We start from the raw sequence: 21,015 nt of genomic DNA on the forward strand, positions 1-21,015 counted from the left end.
AATGAAATCTGATTTTCGGTGTGACAGCCTGACATTAAATTCTCCTTAGCTTGGGGCCGCTTGCCATCTGCCAGATCTAAAAGCACTGCAGGTGGCCTTCCTCAGCACGAGCAGCTCCTTTGCTTCTATTCTTTCCAAGACTTCAGGTGTTTAGCTAACACTGTGGGTCTCAATTCTTTCAAATGACCTTGAGATTAATGAAGCTAACCATTGGGCTATATTGGTACATCACATCACAACTCTAGCAAGCACCTTTCTGAATAGTTCTAAATCAATGGGCTTTAGACACACCCAATGGTACCATTAACATTCCCGGGAAGATGCAAAAAGGCTCAGGAAACCACTTTGGTTTGCACCTATACTGAGTGTGTCAGGCCCATTTAATGTCCTTGGAAGGGCGGACTTCAAATAATACTCGCCCATTCTGGACACCCCAGGAATTGCACAACTGTCTCCTCCTATAAAACACACATAGGTTTCTTATGTAATATATGGCCCTAGTTTGACTCAGATGGACAATGGGAGAAGTTTTATTGTGAACTGGGTATTAGATGGTATTTAAGAATTGGGTTAATTTGGATATAGGTATGACAATAATATGGTGGTTATATTTTCTTAAAATGAAACAAAAGGTCTATCAGTGATACATCCTGAGGTATTTATGTGACATCTGGGATTTGCTTTTAAAAACTACCAAAAGAAAGAAAGTGGGGGAGAATAAATGAACACTGGCCATGGATTGATCTTGGGAAGGTGCATAATGAAGGTGTCAGGTCTCATTCCATCCTAAAGCTTCCTTCTGCTTCTACTTTGTACATTAACCACCTGTTAGATCTGAGTTCTCAGCATCATTTGAATCCGATCTGCACTAGTCTTGGGCAACAAAGTGGGGCTGGGTAAAAGTCAGATTTTTCCAAGTCACTGACCCTGTTTGCAGTAATAGAATAATCATAGCCACCATTCGTAAGTGCTCATTACTTTCCAGATGCTGGGTTAATAATTTTGTGCACATTAATTTATTCAATCCTCACAATAAATCTGCATTTAAGAGCATAATGAGGAGCTCAGATGCCAACTTTAGACAGCCTTCCAGTACCACAAAAAAAAAAATTATTGTAGCTAAACACACCAAAACATTTTCAAAAAATCTTAAAAGCAGCTTTCAATGAATTGTTCTAATTTCTATAATTTTTCTTAAAGATGCACATAAAAAATGATTACTGTGATAAAAATGAGTAAAACTTCTTGAGTGCTTACAAAGTACTAGTCTCAGTTCTAAGCACTTCCCATATATTTTCTCACCTAATCCTCACAACAACCTATAAGGTCGTATGATGGATTAAGTGCATCGATGGTCCTAATTAATGGCTGCCCTATATCCAGGAGGAGGTGGAAGGCATTTCACATCCCTTGAACTCTGAATTGGCCTTGTGACTTGCTCTTGCCTATAGAAGGTGGTCAGTAGAAGTAAGGACAGACCAGGTCTAGCCTAGATTTCAAGAGAGCTTGCCTACTGCTCTTTCTCTCTCTTGGCCCTTGCCTCTGCCATGGGACTAAGCTTGGGGCAACTGGCTGGAGGTCTCTCATTCTCATGAGCTCTAACTGCCAGCCAACCACTGGAAGCAGAGCCACCTAGCAACGGCAGGTAGAGCAGGCCCAGCCATGACCAGAACCACCCTGTGGAATCCAGCCCAACTAAATGAATGGTTCAGAAGCCACTATGTTTCCGAACGGGTTATGATGCAACAACAGCTGAGATAAGCAGGTGCCATTTGTTTTCACTAGAAAAGGAAACCATGACACAGAAAAGTAGCTTGCCCAAAGTCTCACAGTGAGTGGTGGAGCTTAGAATGGTACCCAGAAGTCTGACTCTAAATTCCACACAGCTGGTGCAGAGCTGTTCAGAATAGATGATTTTCACTTAAAGACAAGGTAAAGTGGGAAGCTGTTGGGCTCTGACACCCAACAGCCCAATTGCGACCGGAGAAGATACCTCCCAGCCACCTGGCAGCACAGGTGTCCCTATCCTTCCTCACTAGGCCAAGTACATATTCCCTAGAGTTCTGCCTGCTCTTCCCAGGAGGAGGAATCTCTCTTCTCTGGATGTAATCTCCAAGAGACAAGGAGGCCATTTGGTTAAATTATATTGAATTCTGAAGGAGCCCAGCAGGGACCCTGAGAAACAGTGATGTGTAACAGAATTGAGAAGGCCAGAAGAATATAACGTAGCAGCCACACTCAAGTCAGAGACCCATAGGAAAGTTTTATTTTATACTAAAGACCATGGAGGGACGTCTGGGTGGCTCAGTTGGTTAAGCAACTGCCTTCAGCTCAGGTCATGATCCCAGGGTCCTGGGATTGAGCCCCATATCTGGTTCCCTGCTCAGTGGGGAGCCTGCTTCTCTCTCTGCCTGCTGCTCCCCCTGCTTGTGCTTGCTCTCTCTGACAAATAAATAAAATCTTTTTTAAAAAATGAAGACCATGGAAAGCTAATGATATATTTTAAATAAGGAAATAGTGGGATAGTATCTGCACATATAAGAAAATCAGTCTGGCTGCAACATGGAAAATGGGCTGAAAGTAACCCTGAAGATCTGGAGATGAATGCAGAGCTGGAGCAGTCGCCCAGAAGACTAGTGTCCTGGAAATCAAGACAAGTAGAAGGATCCAAGGGCTGTTTAGGGGGTAGGAGCAACAGGACCTGGTAATGGATTGAATGAGTGAAGGAGAGGGAAAAGGTAAGGACGGCCCAATCATTGGGCCCCAACAACTATCTTACGACCCAGCAATTCTACTCTATTCCACACGGTGTTCCCAAGTGACGACTGACCAGTGTCTGAAAAAGATTTGGACTGAGTCTTGCCATGGCGTGAGGATTTCTGATGGAGAGCTCTGAGTCACCCTAACTGCAAAGAATAAAGGCAGGCTTAGAGAGAGAAAATGTCAAAAATTAAACAGCCACTTGTCTTGACAGCATTAAAAATAATCTGTCACCTGCTCCTAACTTTGTTCTTGGTTACAAAACCATTGTTTGAGTGAACAAAGAGGGTAAGGGATTTGGAAAGAACTATTTACCCAGAGAAACTGATAAGAGCTCAGGCTGGAGGAGACTTGCATGTGAATGAGGAAGGGGGTGGGCAGCTCCAAACACAAACATTCTGTGCGAGGCAAACAACTCAGGGGCTCAAAATCCCATTTGTTGGAAGGAACATGATTTCCAGCAGCTGCTGTTGGTAGATCCAGAATATTCTGAAAATGACCTGGCCTTTCAGTAAGAGCCATTTCCCATCTGATAAATCAGAAATTCAACCCCAAGGACAATAAACTGATGGTTATTGAGAACTTGGGGTCTCCACCTCCCTTCATCAGACATCTCGCGTGCCCTCCTCCCAGCAGCCTCCCATCCTGCCCAAAGTCACACTGAACTCCAGGAAGCATTCACCACATGCAGGCTGAGGTCACTTCATTTTATGAAAAGTCCTTAGAAAGGAGGAGAGTTCAAGAATAGAATCTGAGCATACACAAGCTGACAAGCTCTTCAGTGCTGTTTGAATCTGGTTCCTCAAGTTGGCGCTCTGCTAAACTCAGAATGACTGTCCTCACGTAGGTGATTTTCCTACTGAAATTCCTTCCCTGAACTAATTCTGGGGAACTGCAGTTTCCATTAACTAGCTAGTTGTTTTAGGTCGTGAATGTTCTTCTCTATTTGACCTGACCCTTAACTAATGGGCACTACATAGGCCTATGGACAGGATTCAGCCATTTCAGTAGGAAGGGTCACTTGACCCCAGCAACCAAGAGTGTCAGTTGGCCAAGCCAAGGGCCAAATGGGAGAGGGAGAATGAATGCTTAGCTCTCTGAAGGTAAACGCTAGAGCCTGGAGGCCAAAATGTTCCCTGCAAAGAGAAAAGAGCCTCAGCCATTAGTGAGGGACTCAAGGAGGCAACTACAGAGCTGACAAAGGAGCAGAGGTGTTTAAAAGAAGTGCTCCTTGAAGAATGAAATTCACTCTGTTCCACAAGAAGTTAGCTCCCACGGAATGTTAGCTAATCTGTGACAGATTGCACTATACAATGAAGCATTGTTTTGAAGTAAATCTTCCCCACTCCATAAAAATGACATTTTATGGCTTGTCTTGCTAATATTTCACCCATTTAGATTCTGCTTGACAAATAAAGTTGACATTGTTAAATAGTATTAAGTCCTCTGGGCTCCCTCAGCTGGCTAGAAAGCCCCCAACTGCTGTTACACAGATTAATCCAAGTTAAATATTTGTAACACAAACATGGGGAGAGTCTGCCTTTTGTCTTCTAGTTGTCTGGAATCACAGAAATCAATTTGGTTTCAACAACAACAAAAAAAAAAAAAAAAAAAAGGAAAAAAGAAACAAACTTACGCCCGGGGTTTATCACATTGACTTAAATAGATTATGGCATATCATGATACCCCGCATGACACATTTACCAAATGGGGGGAAAAAACCTGCCAAGGGCCAGAAGCCCATTAGCAACAAGTTCCTATTTATCAGATTTGGGTGGCAACAGGGGAATGAATTACTGAGCCTCTGCGTGCCCGTCAGTCCCCTCTGCCCCCGTGTATAGATGTGTAGTCACCAACTGGTAAGAGAAAAGACTCCTATCATCGTTCTCCCTCATTTGGAATCTCTGATGCTATATTGGGTAAGACTCAACAACTTCCCAAATCTGGCAAATAGGCACAAAAACCATTTTTAAACTTAATTTTTGGATGCCAGCTTTACTTGGCAATGTGATCTAATAGGAGTTTGAGATCTGCAGTCACTAAGTCTGTGTTGAAGTCCCAGTTTGGCTCTTAACAAGCTGGCTAACCTCTGGCAAATCCTTGGCATCCCAGTTTCTACAGCTATATAAGAAACAGTACCATCTGCCGCGCAAGTACCGAGGATCACGGGGGTCACATCAAGTGAAAAGTACTGGGCAACTGCCTTTCACTCACCTTCCGAAGCTTACTCAAGGCTCAGAAATCCAGCCAGCATGAACAGTGGGTTAGGAGTGAGGATATTCCAGTCTCAAACTCATGTCTGTCCCAACAGCACAGTGGGTAAGCTCTTCCTTTCCCTCACACCTCTCTCCTCGTGGAGACCCGTAGCTAGTGAGTGGAGACTCAGTCAGCTCAGCTCAAGGACCATCACCCTGATTCCTCAACTTTGTTGCAGATTGGAACACCTGGGGAACTTTTAAACATGAAAAGAAAGGAATTTGGAAAGAACTATTTACCCTGAGAAACTGATAAGAACCCAGGTTGGAGAAGACTTGTGTGTGAACGAGGAAGGGGGTGGGCAGCTCCAAATACCGACATTCTGTGCGCTGCAGACTACTCAGGGGCTCAAAATCCCATTCATTGGAAGAAACATGGCTTCCAGCAGCAGCAGAGTTTTTCAAAGCCATTGAGGTGGTTCCACTATACAGCAAAGTTTGGGAACCTCAGCCCAACTCCCTCTATAGTCACCCAAGCGTTCCTTTCAACCTCTTGGCTCTACACTCTGTTCAACTTTGAAATGAGAACTGAAGCCCAGGACACTAAATTTTAAGCACCTGTGCCTCCCTCCAGTAAGCCTAATAGCTATCTGCCTCACCACTTACATCCAATTGGGAAATGTAAGCCATGAGGAAGCAGAGGGCATCCGGGAATAGGGAGGTGAGCCTAGAGCTGGGGAGAGCACAAGCACCCCTTCCCACACTGGGTGAACAGCAGGGTAACATAAAAAGAGATTTTGAGATCAAATAAAATTGGGCTATTCTGAGTTTACAAAAGTTAAGCAGATTTCTTCATTGCAGGACTTCTCAGATCCTTCAAGTTGGAGTATGATTCTAAATCTGCCAGAGGGGACTGTAACAGCATTTCTCCCCATGGAAACCTTCATTTTCTCAGAGCATGTCAAGGACTAGTGTTTCAAAGAATATACTTAGAGTAATGTTGGGAGTAGGAGACATTTGGCAATACCTGGAGACACCCTTGGTTGTCACAGCTGAGGGTTTGGATAGCTGTTACTGGCATCCAGTAGACAAAGGCCCAGGGGTGCTGATAAACACCCAACATGTAGGCGAGCCCCCCACAACAAAGATTTACTGGCCCCAAGTGTCACTAGCAGTGCAATGGAAAAGTCCTGGCCTTGAGTGACCTCTTCTCCCACAGGCCACCACCCACGCCATAGCTTCAGAAATGGAAGATGATGAGAGAAAAAGACAGGAGAGAGAGCACAGGAGAAGGAGAAAAAAAGAAGGAAAAAAGGAATAAAATGAGGAAAAACAGGTAAGAATGATAGAGACTTGGGAGGGGGTACAAAAGAAGACAGATTCATTAACTGCCAAAACTTAGAAGAGACCAAGATGTCCTTCAGCAGGTGAATGGATAAACGGTGGTACAGTCCGACAGAATATGACTCAGCACTAAAAAAAAGAGCTATCAGGCCATGAAAAGACATGGAGGCAACTTATAAGCATATTGCTTACAAGCATAAGGCTCCAAAAGAGGACGTCTGGAAAAGGCAAAACTGCGGACACCGTGGAAACTCCGTGGTTGCCAGGGGCTCGAAGAGGCAGAGCACAGAGGATTTTTAGGCAGTGAAAATGCTCTCCTACTATAATGGTGGATACATTTGTGCAAACCCATGGAACGTAAAGTACTGAGCATGAGCCCTAGTCGAAAGCGCGAGCCCTGGGTGACAATGGTGTGCCACCATAAGCTCCTTGGTGGTGACACTGTCCCACTCTGGTGGGGGACAAGGATCGCCGGGGAGGCCATGCCTGCATGGGGACGGGGATCTATGGGAACTCTCCGCACCGCCTGTTCCATTTAGCGGTGAACCCAAAAGAGCTGGAAAAAGGAGAAAAGAAGCCAGAGCAGCACACTGGTGTTAACTCGCACCTTTATTACTGCTGAGAGCTTAGGAAAGCTGGTGATTCTGCTCCTCAGCGGGCACGAGCTGGCGGCTGATGGCCAGGGAGCCAGCCGGAAGGCAGGAGGTCTTCTCTGGCCAAGTGCTCCATGCCCAGTGCTCCTCGGAGGCCTCAGACCCTGCTAGGCTTCTTGGGGCCCTTGTTCTTGGCAGGCATGAAGGCGTAGAGCTCCTCGATGAGCATCTCCATCCGGGCGGTGACCTCGGTCACCGTGTCGATGACCAGCTTCTGCTGCAGCTTCAGCTTGTTGTTCTCCCACAGGGCCTTGTTCTCTTCCTGGAAGATCCGGTGCTCCTCGCGCAGCACGTGCAGGGCCCTGTTCTCCTCCTGCAGGAGCCGGTTCTCCTCGCGCAGGATCTGCAGGCTCTGGTTCTCCTCCCGCAGGGCCTGCAGCACCTGGTTCATCTCTCTCAGCAGCTCCAAGGACTGGCTCCCGTCGGCCAGGCCAGAGCCGGCCTTGACCTCCTCGTCCCCGGAAGAGCCGGACAGGTTGCTGACCATCTGGCGCAGGACCCGCAGCGTCTTGGAGTCCTCCTGGGGGGTCGGGGGCCCCTTGGACTCCTCGAAAGGGGAGGAGAGGCCTGTGCTCTGGTCTGGCAGCAGCCCGGGGACGTGAGTCTCCTCATGGGGTGAGGGGACGGGCTTGGGCTCCTCCCCAGGGCCGGCCTTCTCCTCTGTCTGGACCCAGTAGGCCTTCCGCTGCTCCAGCAGCAGCTGCAGGGCCCTGTTCTCCTCCCTGAGCAGCTGGAGGGTGCTGTTCTCCTTGCTGCGGTGAATCGGCAAGGCCGCGTCCTTCTTTGCCACCTCCAGGGCCACGTTGTCCTTGTGCAGCAGTGGCGAAGAGGCTCTGTTCTCCTCCCGGCCCAGCGTGGCCTTGTGCTCCTCCCAGAAGACCTGCAAGATCTTGTTCTCCTTGCGGAGGGTCTTGTTCTCCTCCCGCAGGGCCTTGTTCTCCTCCCGCAGGGCCTTGTTCTCCTCCTGCAGCAGGTACTCCTTGGCCAGCCTCTTGTGGTGCAGCTTATGGTGGAAAGAGGAGGAGGGAGAGAAGTAGGGGGACTGGAGGCGGCAGTTCTCATTCACCCACCGCCCGTCCTGGAAGACAAACATCTCATCGCTGAGCTGGACGCGTGGAGGGTTGTAATCCAGCTCGAGGTCCGCCTGGGAGGTGGGGCGCTCCATGGGGTCCAAGGGCACCGAGGAGAAGCGGTTCAGCGGGTAGGAGTGCTGGCTGACCACGCGGCGGCTCAGTCTGGGCAGGGCGGCCTGCCGGGCGCAGCGCGGGGCAGGGTACAAGTTGTGCAGCCTCAGGAAAGGCTCGGTTGTGCCTCTCTGTGGGAGAGAACAGGGAAGCCCAGAGTTAGTGAAGGAGCTGACACCCCAAGGCTGCTCACATGACACCCCACAGTTAACTCAGTCTGATAGTCCCGCTTGGCCCAGGGGATCCTTTTGCATTTGGCCTCGTGGAGTCCTCTCAAGGAAATGCAATTGATCCTCATTAGTTGCAGTGGTTCTGTTCTATAAAATTCCTGCAAACACTGAAGTCACAAATACTAAGCCATTGCTCCTATGAGAAATGTAGCGTTAGGTTCCTGCCAGCCTCTAGCCACAGTTCTGTCAACCAGTCAGTACGTAACCTCGTATTTATAGGTATTTCTGTTAAGGACACCTTATTTAGTGTGTATTATTGATTCATTAACACTGACCTTTAAGCCAACAGCACTGTCTCTCATGCCTGAACAAAGTATATCTACCCCATGTTTTCTCCATAAGGCACTGCATACCTTCTTTCATTTAGACTAGGCAGCACTTCAATATACTGTTGGGGGTGGCATTTGAAACCATGAAATCACCTAAAAAAGCACAAAAGGTGTCAAAAATGTGGCACTAAATAAACGGTGCAAAGGACATCATTTTACAGTGTGAGAGCAGAAGCAAGGCTCCTATGTGGAATGTGAACATCAGGGGTGACTGGGTGACTCAGTTAAGCATCTGCCTTCTGCTCAGGTCATGATCCCAGGGTCCTGGGATCGAGCCCTATATCAAGCTCTCTCCTTGGTGGGGAGTCTGCTTCTCCCTTTGCCTGCCACTCTGCCTGCTTGTGCTCTCTCTTTCTCTCTCTCTGTCAAATAAATAAATAAAATCTCAAAAATACTTTTAAAAAAAGTAGAATGTGCTCATCAGGTGACTTAAATTTTTCGTCACTCTGTGCACGTCTGTAAATGACCACCAAAGTGCCACAGGGATTGATCGGGCGGTTACAGATTTCAGTGAGTGGGCAAACACACAAACACGGACTTCATGAATAATGGCAATTACATATATATTGTGCAGGTTGAAGGCATTGACTTGGAGTCAACAAATATTTTGATTCCCAGCCCCACTATTTTGTCAGTTACAAGAATACGGCAAGTTGTCTGCATTTCAGTTTCCACATTTTCAACTTGGGAAAGCTTCATCTACTACCTTTCCTCACAGAGCTATTTTTAGGATGAAAAGAAATAATGTAAGAAAGCATGAAACGCGGACTCTGGCACACTTTTGTCACCTTAGAGGAGGAACAAACACGCTTCTCAATCGACCCCAGCTGCAGAGCTGTACCCACAACGGGCACGGGCAGAGCAGCAGCATGAATCACCCCAACGGACACCCAAATCCCTGTGTCCAAAATGGTGGTGCTGTCCATCAGCTGAGTCTGCTCCCTTGCCCCATTCAGGCTCGTCCTTCACCCTTAGCCACCCTGAGTCTGTCCTTCCAGCATGTCCGCCAACATAGTGTTAGGCTCAAGGCAGAGTCCAGTGGGTAATTTTGGACAAGAAGGGAACCATCACAGACATATCATTGAGCAGTGAGAATTCAATATGTGGTAATGAAGACAGCAAAGGACATCAAAGAATTCATGAAGAGGAAATCATGATGGTGGCCCATACATCTCAAGACCATCATATAAAAAGGGGATCAGAGCCCCAGAGCTTAAATCCAATAAGCCAGTAGCTCTTATTCTTTCCATTGTAGAACAATCAGCTGAATCTGTTTTAAATACAGGTTTCTTTTTCTTTTAAAGATTTTATTTATTTATTTGAGAGAGAGGGAGAGAGCATGAGTGGGGAGGTAGGGTCAGAGGGAGAGGGAAAAGCAGACTCCCCACTGAGCAGGGATTTGGACATGAGGCTGGGATCATGACCTGAGCCAAAGGCAGACACATAACCAACTGAGCCACGCAGGTGCCCCTTAAATGCAGATTTCTGAGTTCCCTACATGTAAGACTGTTTCACTTAGTATGGGTTATGGTCCAGGAATCTGCATTTCCAACCAGTTCCCTCAAGCGATTCTGGCTGCAGGTGGTCAGGACACCTCTGAGTCAGCTAGAATGTGCAGTTTGCAAGGGTGGAGGTCACACCAGGGTTAAAGGCCAAGGTGTCAAGACTGGGGGTCACAGGAATTCTCATCCTGGTCCCTGGAAACTCTCACCCTCTCTGAGACCCAAATTTTTTTACTAGTGAAGACGAGAGAACCAGACTCCCTGATCTTAAAGGCACCTTCAAGGGGCACCTGGGTGGCTTCATTGACTGAGCATACAACTCTTGGTTTCGACTCAGGTTGTGATCTCATGGGTCGTGGGATTGAGGCCCATGTCAGGTTCTGCACTCAGCCAGAATCTGCTTGAAGATTCTCTCCCTCTGTCCCCCCCCACACACACACGCTCTCTCTCTCTCTCAGTCTAAAGTAAATAAGTAAATCTTTTTTTTTTTTAAAGACACCTCCAACATTTAAAGTCAATGAAATGTACCCATAAAATGGAAATAAAAACACATGCCTTGTTTGGTGCACCACACCATTGCGAGGATTGAATGAGATAACAATGTGCAGAAGTGTTTTTAAAACTGCCAAGTGCCATCGAAATGTAAGGTATTGTTATCAAGAAATGTAGGTTTTGCTAATGGAAGAATTCTGAGGTGTACTCGGAAAGTGATGAGCAGGTGGAATGTGTCCTGGAGTAGAGGCAACAACTGCAGCAATGAATTTAAATAAAAATCGGATCATGATAGCTACTTCTAAATACTCCAAAAGCATTTCATCTGAAGTACATTACGATGCTCTCCAAATAACAATGCCTCATTTCTTAGATTATTTTCACAATTTTACAAATAGAGAAGATAGAAAACAAGTCGGGTTATCTGTGTTATATATATGGTTATAGAGGGAAAATATAATTTGCACGGTGTATCACGTTGGCTAGAATTCTTTAAGACCCAAAGAGCTAGATAAATAGAAGGCACGGTTCTATGCTATTAACTTTGCAATAAGCACATGTCATTAACTTTATAAGGATGTGCTTAATCTTCTAGAGAGTGAGGGTACAGGGGCATTCTGCAATCAGAACCTTATTTACTTTAAATAAATCCAGTCTCCATGGTTTTCATATTTCTTAATTGGGAAAGCACATTGGCTCTTGTGGCTGAAACTGCAACCAGAATGAATGTCACTGTAGGCAGCACAGCCCATTTAAGGTCCCTTGGTCCCAGTTTTCTGGGAAGATTAGCCACAGTCACTAAGGCGCAGATCATGAAAGGTCCTCTCCCTCCAATGCAGGCCTCCACCACAGCAGGATCTCACTCTAGAAAACATTACTGTGGAAATGGTGGCTTTAGTCAACAGTGTGGATCCCAATCTTGAGAAGAAAAAGGAAGAAGGAAACAAATATTGAGCTCCCATTTTGTGCCAGGCCTTAAGCTGAGCATTCCGCACACTGAGTTAATTTAACCCTCGCAACACTGACTTAATGAAGTCTTGCTATTATTATTACCATTTTACAGATGGAGAAGCAAACTCAGAGTCGAAGTTAAATAACCAAAGCAAGTTCACCCACTAAAGTCACCAACCCAGTCCTGGATGCCTGAACTTACACGGGTGAGGCACACACCCAGGAAATCGCCATGGATTTAACAAAGGACTTGCAGTAGTTAGGGGGTGAAGATAGTTTTGTGTTAACTTCGTATTATGGAAAACTTCAAACATACACAGAGAGAGAGGAAAGAGCCCATTAAACGTCCACATACCCCTCACCCAGCATCAGCAGGTACCAAGTCTAGGCCACGCGCGTTTCATCTGTACATCCACCCAACGCTGCCATCACGCCCCCGCCACTGCGTTCTTTCAAAGAAAAGTGTAGACATCATGTTATTTTACCCAGAAATACATTTATGCATATCTCTTCGACAAAGTGTCAATACCATTAACAATGATCACTTAATATTGGCAAATATTAAGTGTTCAAAATTCCCCAATTGTCTTTCTATATTATGACCATTTCATTTCGATCAGAGATATGCATCTTGATCCAACTGAGCATCCAAAGATGAATCACTAGTTCTTTCTACTGTTGATTACTGTTTAGAGTATCCATGATGGTCTTGAAATCATCATATCCAGCTGCTTTCATGCTGCCTTGGGTACCCAAGGAACTTTCGACTGTCCCCTCAGCAGAAATGCACTAAATAAAACCTTACCATGTGGGTGGCGGATCACTAGCTATGAACAATCTGGATACTCGGGCCCTTATCCTTATGCATGCTATCAGGTGACCTTGGTCACATCCTCTGTATAATGAGGGGTCAGTGACATGATCTCTAAACGTCCTCTTGCTCTAACTTTCTCTGGTCCAGTGGATCCATATTTGTAAATGGGTACCACTATGGCCCTAGCAACCCTCTTTACCAGCCTTAATGTCCTGTCCCATTCTATAAGTGGCCAGTGCTTCCCCACACATGTGCCTTCTCGGTTACACGCCCACAGCACCCAATCCAGGAAGTACTGACAGGCTAATAGGTCCCCTTTGCTTCCTTCCCCAGAACCCAGTCCTCCTCTCATGACTAGTCCTGTATCTTCCCTCCTGTTCCCAGACAGGATTGAGAAGGAGGTCAAGTCCAGTGTTGCCTCATGGCCTAGTGTCTTAGATAGAACACACAAACATTTAAAAATTTTTTAACAGTCATGTATTTATTTTAATGGTTATTAGAAGAATATACCTGTTTTATCAAACCCACAATCCTATGGATAAGGCTAAAGTAAATCAGCATCTTCTTCTGAAAGTGATATTTAAGGGAAAATACCAAATATCCAGGCATTTCAGAGATGCCAGGAATCATGATTAAGCTCTAAGACATGACAAAATGCTAAGACAAGAAAAATTCTTTCTTTCCCCAATTTCAATCAGACCTAGCTGGACTAAGTCCTTCAAGAAAGGCTCCTTCTTGTATGGCCTGAGTGGCTCAGTCAGTTAAGTGTCTGCCTTCTGCTCAGGTCATGATCCCAGGGTCCTGGGATCAAGTCCGCATTCGGCTCCCTGCTCAGTGGGAAGTCTGCTTCTCCCTCTGCCTTCTGTTCCCCCTGCTTGTGTGCTCTCTCAAAATAAATAAATAAAATCTTTACAAAATAAAAATTTGTAAAGATTTCAAGAAAGAAAGAAAGAAAAAGGAAGGAAGGAAGGAAAGAAAGAAAAGAAAAAAAGAAAAAAAAGAAAAAGACAGACTCTTTCTTGGCCTTGTGAAAACTCCCCACCCTAAGTTCATTTCCACTCTGAATGTTCTTGCACCAATTCTCCCTCCACATTTATGTTGATGAATCAACTAACATTAATTTGGCATCTGGTCTCAGACCCTGCCTCCAGGGAACTTTCAGTCACTTTGAAAATTCAGTGAATAGCACCAATTATGGTTTGGTGCAAATGTGGGAGGTCAAAGAGTAACAGGCTTTAATGTAGGCTATAAGATATGGGGCAAAAGGGACCAGACATCACAAAATCCAAAAAGAGTCCTGGCTCTACACTGTATGACTGCATGACCTTTACAAAATCATTTCATTTCTGTGCCTACATTTCCATATCTAGAAAATGTAGATGAAAACATGATTCAGAGTCACCCCATATGTTTGTACAATGACCAGCTTTAGAGGGTGCCAGTCACAACTGCTGTTGCAGTGCACAACCTGTACAACCAACCACAGCAATCTTCCTAAGATCTGCCCTATTTCTTTCAGGGAGTTTGTCGTGGAGTTCAAAAATTAAAGGAGAATAAGTGACATTTTCTTTGTTTATAAAGAGATTCAGAAGAGAAGATGCTTAGATTTTCTTAAAGGAAGATACATAGAACAAGAAAACAGAAATAACATTTACTATGACTAATGACTATTATGTGATGATATGCTAATTGATTTCCATATTCTTATGTAATATTTTACAGAGAAGAACTGCCAGGTTGTACCTAGGATCACATAGCCAGCAAGGGGGAAGAGCCAGGGTTTAAAACAGGATATCTAACTCCAAACCACACACTCATTCTTGCCCCTCACAATGCCCCAATATTTTATTTTGCATGTGTTGATATCATTACTTTGCAGTGGTTCTCTTCTACCCTGTCCCATCTTCTCCCCAAACGGATAAATTACAGTACTCTAAGGACAGTGACCTGTCCCTTTTTAATCTATTTTTTTTAAGGATTTTATTTATTTATTTGACAGAGATAGAGACAGCCAGAGAGAGAGAGAACACAAGCAGGGGGAGTGGGAGAGGAAGAAGCAGGCTCATAGCAGAGGAGCCTGATGTGGGGCTCGATCCCAGAACGCCGGGATCACGCCCTGGGCCGAAGGCAGACGCTTAACCGCTGTGCCACCCAGGCGCCCCTCTATTTATTTTTGACATGCCTAGCACACTTCACATACAGTGGAGGTATAATGAGTCCTTGCCCGTGAACTAATCAACCAAAATGCACAGAAAGGTAAGGAAGAAATATTAGACTGAACGATGTGAAACCATTGACACTGTGGCCCACAAAAGTGGTGATTTCATATGCCTTGATATATTTAGTGGATTTGGTGAAGTTATAGCTTCATTTCGATTTGTATTTTTAAACTGCACAGCTGTTACTGTGTGGTGGAAAATCGATAGCAGCGGGGCTTTCCTCTGTGAATTCCACAAAACCCTAGGTCAGTCTCCGTAACCCTTAAAGGAGGCTGCCCCTGCGCTCATGCATGCTGGCTTCCATGTCCCCACATTGAAACTGTAATCCAATGAGGGTAGAGGCCCCAAATTCCCAGCAGCTTTGGGCTAAAAAGTCCCATTTTTGAGTGCCCTTGAGAGAGTCACGTCGATTCTCTGAATGTCACCTCTAAAATAAAACCTAAACATAGCTGCTCTGCCTACTTCCTGGGATTGGGGCGAAAGGCCGAGAAAGTGATGAGTAAGCAGTCATAAAGACCAAACAGTTGACCATTTCTGCTGGTAAGGCGTCAATATTCCTGCCCTAAAGCACTAGAGCAAATGCTAAATATATTTATTTACTAAAGGGCTTTCCAAGGAGTGAGCATGTGAGCTAGGCAGACACATGAGGTATAAAACCCCAGGACTTCTCAGCCTATGTTTGAAGCCAGCCCCTTCTCAGTAGGTCTCTTCAGCCAGTGGTATCACTTCATGGGCTAAGCAAATCTGTCCTTGATGTCCTTGAGGCCTGACAAGATGTCTGGGCCTTTCAAGAGAACTAGGAAAAGTTCTTCTAGGCCTGGGAGGTAGAGCCTCTGGCAGCACGATACAAGCTCCCAGAGCAGCCATGGCCCTCATTTCCCATGGAGGAAAGATTGTCTCTTCCCTGATCTATGGGAAATGCCCTCCTACAGGGATACAGACCCAGTAGATGGAAGAGGAAAAGCTTGGCTTCTTCATGAAAGGATGGGTACATAACAAGGATGCATGCCAGAAGGGGAATACAATAGGCCATGGGCTCCTCAAAGCTTTCCATCACCTTGTTAGGAAGACAACCAAGAGACTCTGCCCTCAGGAGCACCTGCTCACTGTTATAACCTAAGATGCTTTTTAGTGCCAGGGATCCGGAAAGAGGCCTGGGCACAGACATCTCCCTCACAGAGCCTGAATCCCACCTGTGGATGGGAATCCCTCCTTAGCATCAGGCCTGGCCCTCTCCCTGGCATCTCCTTTTTAAGTACGGTCCTGCAAGGAAAATGCTTGAAACCACCAACTACTGAGTGCCTTTGTCCATTGGCCTTGTGCCAAATGGAGAGCATGGAGGAAGAATGACCAATGGGGTGGGGGGGACAAGGAACAAGGGGAAGTGATTAAGACCAAGGTCTCTAACTAATACTGTGGAGTTTCTAAGGAACAGGACTCTCTGAGCGGGACCTTCCAGGATGGAGTTCTGAGGTTGGTGGTCTCCCATCTAAAGTGTTTCAGGAGGACTGGACACTAACTGGGCAGGCTTAGCTGACATGCTCTAAAGTTCTCTCCACTCCTGGAGAACTATGGCTACCACAGACCAAAAGAGATGTCTAAACGCCCCAATAGACTCCAAACCTATTCACCCAAGTTTTTTAAACACCTACTTTCCCAACATTACAGAAGGTTATAATCAGAGAACATTAGCCATCTGAGGTACTGTTCAGGCATATGAAGCTGAGAGGCCCCAGGATGCTGGAGGGAAGAGCCGGGTATGCTACTAATTTTCAGATGAGGGGACGAGGCTGAGTCTCATTATCCCATTGTTAAATTAACTCAGCTGCCTAGTACCATGATACAGCCAATGCTGGTTTTACTAAATGCTAGCAGGTAAGAGGATAATTTGCAGGTCAATGTGATTGATTTGGGGAGAATTATAAAATTAATAGCAATAAGGATAAAAATGTCACCATATGTGATAGTTTTGGGTAACTGTTTAACATAGGATCTCCTGAAATCCTCCTAGAAGTTACTCCAACTGGGAGAGAGGTGGGGATTGTTAGCAGACTCCATAGCTTCTCGTTCTTGAAGAACAAGCCCAAACAAAGGAGAGTGAGAAGGGGAGGACTGAGCGGGGCATTGGAGGGTGCTGTCGGAGCTCGTGCTGATCTGCTGTGGCCCCTTCGCTAAGGATCCAGCCATAAACAGTGCCTCATGAGACTCACTGAGAGCACTCATGGGAGAGCGAAGGAAGCCTGGGAGGACGGAATCATTATGTGCAGAAGGAACCAGGTCAGCTAGCTGGGGCAGGAAATAACCTTGATGGCTGGCAAGTGAATGCACTGTTGGGAAATAGATCAGAAAACAGAAATATTTAATGTGAGAAGAAAAACTGGAAATCAATAAAACCAAAGACCTAAGGGTGATAACAAATAGCGAACCACAGGTATTTGCAGTGTAACTGAGAAGCCCAAACGCCCAGTATGATTGGGAGCTGGGAAGCCAGCGGCACTTTCTAGAGACGCAGAAATGGATGGGCTCAGTGCCAGAATGAAGCAGCATGTGGTAAATACATGCAAGGAGCTTAGGGGCAGGCAGTGAGGATGTGGAGAGAGGAGGTGCTATTTCCTAAAAGCAAGAGAACAGACAGAGAGAGCTAAGATGTGACCTGGCCCCATCAGGTGGCATATGCCTACCTCCTGGTGTAGTGGAGAGAATGGATGCTGGCCTGGGTTCCAGCGCCTCACTCCAGCTCTGCCATTACTAGAGAGGCTGCTGGGATTCCCAGTTCCCAAGCCTGTACAATCCCTACCACACTCTAGCATGGCCCAGTGCCTGTCACATGGTCAAATCAGTGCTCTGTCCATTTTTTTGCTTCCCCTTGTTCACCAGGTCAATCCTTTCCCCCAAGCCATGCATCATCTCATTTGGGGACGTCTAACAAGTACACTGGTCCCTTCACAGTCCTGGTGGTGGCACAGTCCAGATCATCTACATTTAGAGATACCCGTGCCCCATCCCCAGAGTGCTAGCCTAGAGCATCCTGGCAAGTGTCTGAAACCTGGTCTATGACTTGGGTCTCCTTGGCAGGTATACCCATGAGGCCACATATGCCCAAGTAGGGTATACACTCTGTGCCCTCTGTGCCCTCCAAGACCCCCCCAGCAGCACGAGGTCCTGCCATGCAAGAAATGCCTGGCCCCAGAACCACCTGGAGCCTTCTTAAAGCACTCCCCAGTTTGTTCCCCTTTTCTCCTCCGTCCCGCTGTCCTCTTCCTGGGAGTTAAGCAGGGAGACTTTTTCCAATCTCTCTATCACATGACCACTATTTCAAATCCTATTCCCTCCTCCATCCCCAGCCCCACCCCCAGGTTGGCACCCTCTTCCTGTCCCTTAGTGATGCCAAGATTGATCTTTGTGGGCTGTGAACAAACCATAGGAGCAACACCCACCCTCAGGGCAGCAGAGTGACATGGCATTTCAGTGGCAAGAGTCAGACCTAAAAGGAAGTTTCCTGGAGCTATAGGAACCCTGTGGGCAAGCCATCCTGTCTAACCATCAGGACAAATTTAGCTTATATTCTAGGCTTCATGAGCTGAAACTGATGAAGTGGCTGCACCTTCTAACAAAGTTATAAGGATAATGTGAAAACAAAGAGCCAGAATGTTCTTGGGTCCTGTTTTCCCTCCTGCTGAACATACTTGCCGAGATTGTTACAATTATCTCCACCTATTGAAAGAATGCTGAAGGTCTTCGTTGTAATCTTGTTCTTTGGAAAATCCTTAAGAAATGGCTTTAGAAAACATATATGTAATTTTATTATATGTATTCTATGTAATTATGTAGTTATATATTATATATGTAAGTTTATATTAAATATACACGTTATAAATAAATAGATGTATGTAGGATGCCCACAGGCACTCGATCCTTTCCTACACATCCCGTATCTAGCTTTTAGGTAGTTACCTCCGCATTGGATTCCTCCAGCCTACATTTCAGCCCCTCTGGTTGTACAGCCATGATCTTCCAACAGGGCCTTAGGTGACTCTGGAAAAGCAAGGCTGTCCCCTTTATGACACAGCAGCAGGAGGAACAATCCAGTCAGGAGATCCCCACCAAGGAAACGGCTGCTTAGGAGACCTGAGGAGGAGACCTGAGACTCTCCAGCCTGTCAGGACTTCACCTGTTCACTGGCCTCCCTCCGGAGTCCCCCTTCCACTCTTGTCTTTGGTATAGAGCAGGCCTCAATTCTCTTGGCACCTCCAAATCACCCTGTACCTTTGGTCTAGGTCCTAGGCTTTCCACTCTTGGATTCAGCCATATGCATTTGGTTCCAAGTCCCAGTTCTAATTCTCCCCCCGAAATCCGGAGTGGTTGGTTGTACAACAGCAAGCACCAAAAGATCAAATTCTGGGAAGAGTGGCTTATTTCAGTATCATAGATACTTTAAGTGGTATGAGGGCCAGAAGGTCTTAGCAGGTCACCAAACCCACCTTCCTCATTTGAGGGATGACAACCCCAAGACCCAGAGTGGCTCAATGAACTCCCCCCTTGGCACAAGGCTGATTGGCAACTAGAGGTCCTGACTACTCTGCTCATTCTACAGTATCTTGCTACAGTTTTGAAAGAGGAGGGCTATTCTGGCTACAAGAAAGTGACACCCTTCTGTGATTATCCCTACCTGAGGAAGAACCACATTGATTGGGATTTCTAGGCTTTCAGATCTGGTATCTCTTTTTCTTGTAATATTTGGCCTCGAGTGCTGTGGAAAAGAGAAAACAAGATAATTTCTGCTTCCCAGCCCATCCTTTGAGCCTCAATTGCTCAACCTGAAAAACAGAAGACTTTCTACTCACTCATCCCCTCTTGCAAACTATGTACATTATGAAAATCTGAGTCTGAAAGAATGTGGAGATGGTATCTGACAAGATGCTGATCTCTGGACAGAAATTCAGCAGGTATTATAGTTGGTATAAAAACCTTCCCTAAAGTCTTTGGAGCAGAGATACCCATATTCCCTACCTTTGCTAAGATTATTACTTCTATCTCAAGTAAAAAGCCATACCAGTGTTAGGTGCCAGGTATACGTCCTGTGCAGGAGTTGGTCACCAAAACACTCAGAACATTCCAGAGGTGACATCACAAAACAATATGGTGTTTTTCAGGGCTCATGGTCTCTCTGAGCATCACAGGTGGGAACAAGGCATATGACGGTCAGGAAGAGTTCACCCTGGTTGTGTCTTCCTGGTCAGTCACGGTCAGTGTGACACACAATAACCCAAACATTAACCCCCTGTTTGGTCATCCTTGCTGCTATTCCCATCCCCACTGCCTGGCTGGGCTGAGATCCCTATCCTCTCTCTAGAGCTAGCATCTTCTACTTGGGAGTTGTATCATTCAAGAAGGAAGAAACCCAAACTGAACTCATTCCAGACTAAGAGAAGATATGGAGTCTGAGATATTTTCTGACACCAACCAATTCTCGAATTCTCTGAGGCCAACCGGATCTCCTATAATTCAATTCTGACACAGTCTATCTGGAGTTGGTGTCAGGTCACCTTAAAGGGCTCAGTCCCACAAGACGGCCCCCACTTCAGATACCAGATGCCACTCCCAGGCCACCAGTATTTCTGACTCATCAGCTATGAACAGGGGGCTCCCACAAACCCCTCTTCAGCTTTACTAATTTGCTAGGATAGCTAACAGAACTCAGGAAAACACCTTACTTACAATTAGTCTTACTACAAAAGATACAACTCAGAAACAACCAAATGGAAGATGCTTAGGGCAAGGTGTGGGGAGAGAAGAACACAGAGCTGCCACATCCTCGCAGGTCCTACTGCCCTCCTAGCTTCTCCAAGTGTTCACCAACCCAGAAGCTCTCCTGACCCTATCACGCGAGGGTTTTCATGGAAGTTTAATTACCCGGTCATGGTTGATTAAATCATTGGCCATTGGAGATGGAAAATTTCCAGCCCAACCCCTCCCTTTCCCAGAGGTGGAGGGGTGGGATGCTGAAAGTTCCAACCCTCTAATCACATGGCCCATTCCTCTGGAGACCAGGGCCTATCCTGAAGCCATCTAGGGGCCACCAAGAGTCACTGCATTAGCGTACACACAGGTGTGTTCCAGAAAAGACCCTTCGATCACTCAGGAAATTCCAAGGGTTTTAGGAGCTCCATGCCAGGAACTGGGAACAAAAACCAAATACATGTTTTTATTATACTGCATGTAGAAACTGCATCAAGACCAGAGTGCTGACGTCTGGGCTTCGTGAAAGGGGCGGCCCTGCTCCCTGGCCTCAATTCTGTCAAATCATTTGCCTCTACAGACTGTAAGTGGGAGCCTTCTTCT

At 46.1% G+C, this 21,015-nt stretch overlaps 1 protein-coding gene across 3 annotated transcripts; it reads right to left on the reverse strand.

Moving 5' to 3' along the window:
• Positions 1 to 6,912: 6,912 nt before the first annotated feature.
• On the reverse strand, positions 6,913 to 19,917 carry CBY2 (chibby family member 2). 3 transcript variants are annotated; one of them, XM_019794946.2, is made up of 3 exons: positions 19,727 to 19,916; positions 19,343 to 19,423; positions 6,913 to 8,267 (listed from the first exon to the last, which is right to left on the reverse strand). In XM_019794946.2, the coding sequence occupies exons 1-3, from the start codon at positions 19,799 to 19,801 to the stop codon at positions 7,050 to 7,052; spliced, it is 1,374 nt and encodes a 457-aa protein (XP_019650505.2). In that variant the 5' UTR covers positions 19,802 to 19,916; the 3' UTR covers positions 6,913 to 7,049. The 3 variants fall into 3 exon arrangements, with proteins under 3 accessions (XP_019650505.2, XP_019650506.2, XP_019650507.2); XM_019794947.2 differs by lacking the exon at positions 19,343 to 19,423 and having other exon boundaries at positions 19,727 to 19,917; XM_019794948.2 differs by lacking the exons at positions 19,343 to 19,423; positions 19,727 to 19,916 and adding an exon at positions 18,628 to 18,809.
• Positions 19,918 to 21,015: the final 1,098 nt, after the last annotated feature.

The sequence above is a fragment of the Ailuropoda melanoleuca genome, chromosome 7, assembly GCF_002007445.2.
Source record: "Ailuropoda melanoleuca isolate Jingjing chromosome 7, ASM200744v2, whole genome shotgun sequence".
NCBI classification, from domain to species: Eukaryota; Metazoa; Chordata; class Mammalia; order Carnivora; family Ursidae; genus Ailuropoda; species Ailuropoda melanoleuca.

Excerpts from the sequence above, each read along its gene's own strand:
- CBY2 (XM_019794946.2), bottom strand. The coding sequence starts at position 19,801 with ATGTCACCTCTGGAATGTTCTGAGTGTTTTGGTGACCAACTCCTGCAC. Across the intron at positions 19,424-19,726 it reads ATACCTGGCACCTAACACTG|CACTCGAGGCCAAATATTAC; the intron begins GTATGGCTTTTT and ends TCTTTTCCACAG. Across the intron at positions 8,268-19,342 it reads TCAATGTGGTTCTTCCTCAG|AGAGGCACAACCGAGCCTTT; the intron begins GTAGGGATAATC and ends TCTCTCCCACAG.